Source organism: Hevea brasiliensis, unplaced genomic scaffold, assembly GCF_030052815.1.
Source record: "Hevea brasiliensis isolate MT/VB/25A 57/8 unplaced genomic scaffold, ASM3005281v1 Scaf267, whole genome shotgun sequence".
Lineage (NCBI taxonomy): Eukaryota > Viridiplantae > Streptophyta > Magnoliopsida > Malpighiales > Euphorbiaceae > Hevea > Hevea brasiliensis.
Window position 1 is genome coordinate 107874 of NW_026614770.1, and position 6254 is coordinate 114127.

General features: G+C 32.8%; 1 protein-coding gene across 1 annotated transcript; it reads right to left on the reverse strand.

Annotated features, from left to right (window-relative positions):
• Nucleotides 1–759: 759 nt before the first annotated feature.
• Nucleotides 760–5702, reverse strand: LOC131176904 (uncharacterized). Its single transcript, XM_058141928.1, has 7 exons — nucleotides 5601–5702; nucleotides 4047–4270; nucleotides 3713–3964; nucleotides 3118–3309; nucleotides 2203–2259; nucleotides 1177–1232; nucleotides 760–1096 (listed from the first exon to the last, which is right to left on the reverse strand). Exons 1-7 carry the CDS (start codon nucleotides 5689–5691, stop codon nucleotides 1006–1008), a joined length of 963 nt encoding a protein of 320 aa, XP_057997911.1. The 5' UTR covers nucleotides 5692–5702; the 3' UTR covers nucleotides 760–1005.
• Between the last annotated feature and the right edge of the window lie 552 nt (nucleotides 5703–6254).

Below are 6254 nucleotides of genomic sequence, written 5' to 3' on the forward strand. Positions count from 1 at the left end.
GAAATAAAATTAAATTTTAAACATTATTTAAAATAAAAGGTCAAAATTATTATTTAATTTTTTATGTTAATAAAATTAATTATTTAATTTTTATTTTAAAAAATATATTAATTAATTCTTACATTTTTATTTTTTTATTTTATTTCATTGGATATTAGAATAAGTAAAAATATAAATAAATAAATGATGAGGTCTAAATTAATCTTAAAAATAATTTTCGTATTATTGAGCAATTTTAATAAAGATACTAAATTTTTAATAAAATTAAATTACATAAATTAACCAATGTAATATGACAATATTGATTTGTAAACAATAATAAACATTAAATATAAATTGTAATAATATAGTAATAAAAAAATTACAATTGAAAAAGAAATTTATTATTACCTTATTAAGAAGGGTTTTTTTTTTCTTTTTTAAACAATCGTAAGTTTTTTTCTTTTTTTTATTGAATAGAAAAAAGACTTCTCCACTAGAATCAACGAACAATCATATATGAACCATCCTTTGTTTATACTTCCATAAACGCATCTATTATTTACCGCTGTTAGCTCCAACACAAAGCATCTGAGAAGATCAAGTTACAAATTTTACATCATGCTCTGCCATCCTTAAATCAGTAGATGATGTGGAGCCCGTTCCAAAATCTTCGCATTTTAGTCATCTAAATCTAGCTCAGTGCTACCTAATTTCACCCTCTAGAAAATGCCGGGAGGGGGGGGGGGGGGGTGGGCTTTTAGTGTGTGGAGGAGGGAGATTGTGGATAAAGAAAAATGACAAAAGGGGGCATGTTGCAAATTTAATTTCTGTACAGATTGGTAACATACCCTAGTAAAACCTACTATGCAATCGAATCATCAATTGCCGGTACATGAAAGTGTACAACACAACAATATAATGGATCCCAGTTTCTGGGATTAGAACAGTCGAGCGGTTGCCTTGAATGGCAAATTTGAAAAACTCCACCAGAAAATCGTATTATCATCAGCAAAAGGGCCAACACTAGCTGCTTGTGTGAGGTATTTGATCATTTATCGGATGAATGATGTGTCCTCTTCCGTGAGGACACTTTTCAGTTACAAAGCTTGAGTTTCTGCAGAGAACATCACTAAATCAGTGAAGCCTTGCAGAAACGCAATTTGAATACAGAGACATAGACTGAAATAAACTTACGAATCATCATCATGTCTTCTTGATGGCTCCAGTGTTGCCCGAGATGATCCAACTACCTGTCAAGAGTTAAATGGCTCAGAAGTAGAATTATTATTTTAAAAGATAGTTCAAGGTTTAGCTCACACAGCAATGTCTCAGAAAACTGAAAAAATACATGAACAAAAACTTCTATTATCTTCATCAGTAATAGCAAGTATCAAAATGACCGAATAATCATATAGATCATACAAAAAAAAAAAAAAGAATATCATAGACAGGTTTATATTTCTGTAAGTAGTAAACCCATGACACAACAATTTTTCAGCAGTTGTTCCCATAAAAAACATGGCCCAGTGCCACCAGCATAAGCAAACTCTGCAATACATGCCACTCAATTCATCCACACCTTAGATAATTAAAAGTTGACTGAAAAGATAAGATACGAAAGGGTTTAGGAAGAAAGAAAATACTTCAAAATCATTACCAGTCACATTCCAGTGACAGAAGTAGATCAATTCTGGTGTTATAGCATACAAATGTCTGGCAAATTAGCAATTTGGCATGATAATCTCATATTGACTATAATCCTGAACCTATTGTTTTAATTATGTAATCTCCAGTTAGAGCAGAAAGATAAAAAGAAGAAAAAAGTAATTTCACCTTGCAGGAAATAGAAACAACAAAACCCTGCCAAGTATCTGGTTACACTTTTGAACTAAGAAATAAGTTTTTACATTTTCTTGCAAAGACACATGAAATCGACACCAGTATTGTGTCTAGGGTTAATTAGACAGGTCCAAGCAACTGTATTTCTAACAAGCCATATACGTAACAATGAATTTTCATATCATCATCAATCTGAAAAGAGAAAACCCAAAGAAGATAACATGAGGACGGATTTGAAATAGCACTGCATCTACTGAACCATAATGATCATATGCAACAAACATAAAATTTTTAACATAATTGAACCATCATGTATCATACCAATAAAAAACATATACATTAAACTAACCCACTAGAATATCATCAGGTAAGTATACTAACAGGGAGATTCAATTGTTTGACACTTCTGCTATGCACTTCCAGGTACTCTTCATATGTCTGTAAAACACATCAGGAGTAAGTCATATAACAGAGCAGAAGATACAGGTATGATCACAGCAGGAATTCTTTGTAGGCATCAAGCAGCAGCAAAGATTTTGAACAAAGCATTCAAAAGTAAAAAATTTATTGTGGAAACAACGTTTTGTCAACTAGTTGATACAGTATTGGAAGATTCAAAATCCATTTAGGAATTAGTGTCATCCTAGAATTAGGAAGTTAGTTTTCTAAAATTCTATTATTATTAGATTTATTATTATTTTCCTAGTTTAAGTTTGTTTAGGATTTATAATTAGTATTTTATTGTTTTAGTGTTTCTGATCCTAATGTCATTAGGTTTACAAAACTCTATACATGCAGTCTGGTACATGACTACATCCTCATTGTGGAAGATTCAGATTAATATGCATTTTCCTTAGGAAAATTAGAAAGGAAATGCAAATTGTGATCAAGGCTATATGAAACATTGAATAAACTCTTATTGATGGGAATTGAAATTGTTCACAAACTACAAAAATAAGGAAGAGGACAGAGATATAGCACTAAAAATATAAGAATCAGATGCAGGATATTGTGAATAACTGACACACAAATAGGATGAAGACACCATGCTCTAGAAAGGCTTGTTCCAAAAATTAATCATAATATTCTCCTATGTTTATCAATATACTACATAATTCCTTTCAATGATTTCATGCGTAGGGAAAAAGTAATTGTCCAAGTATTACATTGTCTTCATTCAAAGTTAGGATTATTAGAGGAAAATCCACTTAGAGACAACATTCTGCAATTAGGAAAACTGCATAGTGGACATTAATAACTCATCAAGAACAGAAAAACTAAGATACGACAATATACCATTTCAAGAAAATCATCCTCAGTCAGAGTACTAGCCAGAGGACTTTCTGCTGACAAAGCCCAAGCATCATTTCGAGAACGCACATCACACTGTACTTGCAAATTTGCAAGACTTCCATTCAGTTGAGATTGTTTCATCCTTGACATTTTTGACGCACTAGATGCAAGAGGCAAATTAACACCACTAGGTCCCTGATGAGCCAAATGAAATCTACTTGCTTCAGCACCATGTTGGTAGAGACATGAAGTATAAGGCATGGAAGTCTAACCCATGGCATGTGTAGTGAATGGATATTATATCCTTCATCTCTAGTGAACATGAAGGCACTATAAAAGGCCTTTTGAGAGAAAGGTCATCCCTGGGACAACACTTGCAACACTGAGTCATAAGAACTAATTCATCAACTTAATTTTGCTTACAAAGAAAAAAAAAACCTTTTCAGCATGCCATCACTATCACTCTCCCCATCAATTAGCTCACAAAGAGCTTCTCCTACATCTTCGGTAATTCCTTCAATACATGCATCATAGTCATATAATATAACAATTTCAAAGTGCTTGAAAGATAAAAGAGCACCTTGCAAAGAAAAGATACCTGGCAGTCTCTACTAATTTTAACAGGTTTGTAGTCATTCAGTGGATTCTTGAGATGAAGTGTCTTTTGGAAAGGCAAGTCATTTAACTGCAGCCATTTAACCTTAAAGCTGCGGCCCCAAGGATTACCTTTACCACATCCTTGGCTCCAGATGTTGTCACGCCTCCATCCAACAGAAGACATCATTTGGGCATAACCTTGGAAGAAACCACTCATGTTGACACTAAATATTAGAATGACTTTACCAGAATTCTGCAAGACAAGCATATGTGCTTCTATATAAGGCATCAAGATTTAGAAAGCAGAATATGAAATTAAATAACAGGGATCTTACATGAAAGGCCTCTTCCAAAATTGGTTCATTCATGACTTGAGTAGCCCATATTCCTTTCTCAACTGATAGTTGAATATTATGATGGTTCAAGCTCTTAATGATGAAATATCTTGTATTATACAATCTACCCCTTTTGTTTAACGATGAATTTCCCACTTGATCACAACCTGCTTTTTCAGCCCTATTAGGATAACTATCCTCATCACCTTCGTAGATTGGGCTCTCTAACAAGGAACAAAGATTCTAAGTTAACCTCATTAATCTGATATCATCAAGTTTACTTTCACATTCAAAATTAAGGAAAAGTAGAAAATGAAGAACAAGAAAAAGAAGAAAGATACTTTTTCTCACCACCTCTTATTTTATTATTATAATAGTAATACTGGCATAATTAGGTAAAATCACAAGCAAACCCTTAGAGGAGTTTATCAATAAAAAATAAAATTTAACATAATATAAAGGCCAAAAGGAGCTTAAATTTTCATTCAAATTAAAAAAAAAAAAAAATGATTACGTTTTAACTATAGACAGACAGAAAAGCTAGGCTCTAAAAAGTGCAACTAAACTTCAACACACACCATTATACAAGAAACCAACTTATACTAAATTTAGTTGAATAAGACGTATGCCATAGGGAAATTTGTGCTGCACTGCAGCAGCGTTTACAATTTGCTCAAGAAAGGGTATAAAGGAACAAATAAACAAACATGGAGATTTCTGAATTCCACTACCAAATTGCTAGGCTCACAGCTCATGAGCTCAAAAAAGAGATAATAATAATAATAATAATAATAATAATAATAATAATAATAATAATAACTTGATGCTAAATCAGTATCAGCTCTCTGTCAAAAAAAAAATTAAGGAATTGCTCAGCTCAACTCGAAAAAACTGTTACCTTTTCAAAAACCAGCAGCTGATAAGACAGCAAAGAACTTCTGTTAAGAAGTACCTGATGTGAATGATTTCAGACATTTTTTTTTAACTAAATGAGGCTGGTTCTGAAGTGACATAGCAAATTCACTTGGTTAACATGCCTAAGTCTCACCCTTCATTCCAACATTTCATGACACAATTTAGGAAACTATTGGGCCAAATTAACTGCCAGTATTTTGTGTTTAAAATCTTGTGTTTATACAACTACTGACAAATCCGAAGACCAACAAAAAAGAAAATTGCAGCAGATGGACAACTAACAAAGTAGACATGTAACATCTACCTAGATGAATCCTAACAATACCATCCGTAGCAAAAATTTTTTAGAAAAAGAAAATATAAAAAATCATTAAATATATAACCTATATATGGCTTTTACGCTTTCCATTAGAGAAGAATCCTAGCAGGCATGTTACTCATATCATGTTAATGGCAGTATTTCCAGATTACTTGCACTGCACCCAAAATTATCAAAAGATTTCCTTTTGGAGATATAGAGAAGAACAGAACAAGAAAGGAAATATTAAGAAATTTTAAAGTTAGCTAATATGCATCAGTTTTTTTTTTATACAATCAACAGGAAACATCTAGCCAAAATAAATTGCATCATTTTATTACCTGGATCATCAAAATTACCCATGTCATGTTTCCATTCAGTTACTGAGGAGTCAACTACGGATGCATTTTCTTTTGCAGTATCAGAAGACATATCCTTTTTCACCTCCTACATCAAAATTTAGTCTGTAAGGCAGTAATACAAAAGAGAAAGTAGAAAAAGAAGATATTGTTCATTTTTATAAAAGGGGAGGGGGTGGTTGTGTGGGGGTGAGGGAAGAAGAAGAGAGAGAGGAACACTGTCCTAGGCCAACACAAGAGCAATTTTCTAGCAGTTGAGATTGCTCTAGGACAATATCAGATGAGTAAATTATGAACCACCAGTAGTACTAGCGTATTTCTATAAAATTTAAGACCAATTCATAAACTGACTCAACTACTCCATTAGCAGAAACAGCTTTTGCACACATGAGAACCAATCTGGAAGCGACTCCTTCAGAATTCCCTCTCTTAAAATTGAAATTCATAGTCCAACACCTATCAAAGGCACTTTTGCTACTTCTCTAACCTTTCAAACAATAATAGTGCAAGAATGCAAATCAGGGACACTAAATAAGTAGGTAAAGCTGACAAAACTCTTAATGACAGCTCATTCCTCACACATATGTTGTCTTCTGCACCTCTGCTAAATTGCTTACACAAAAGCACCAGCTAAAT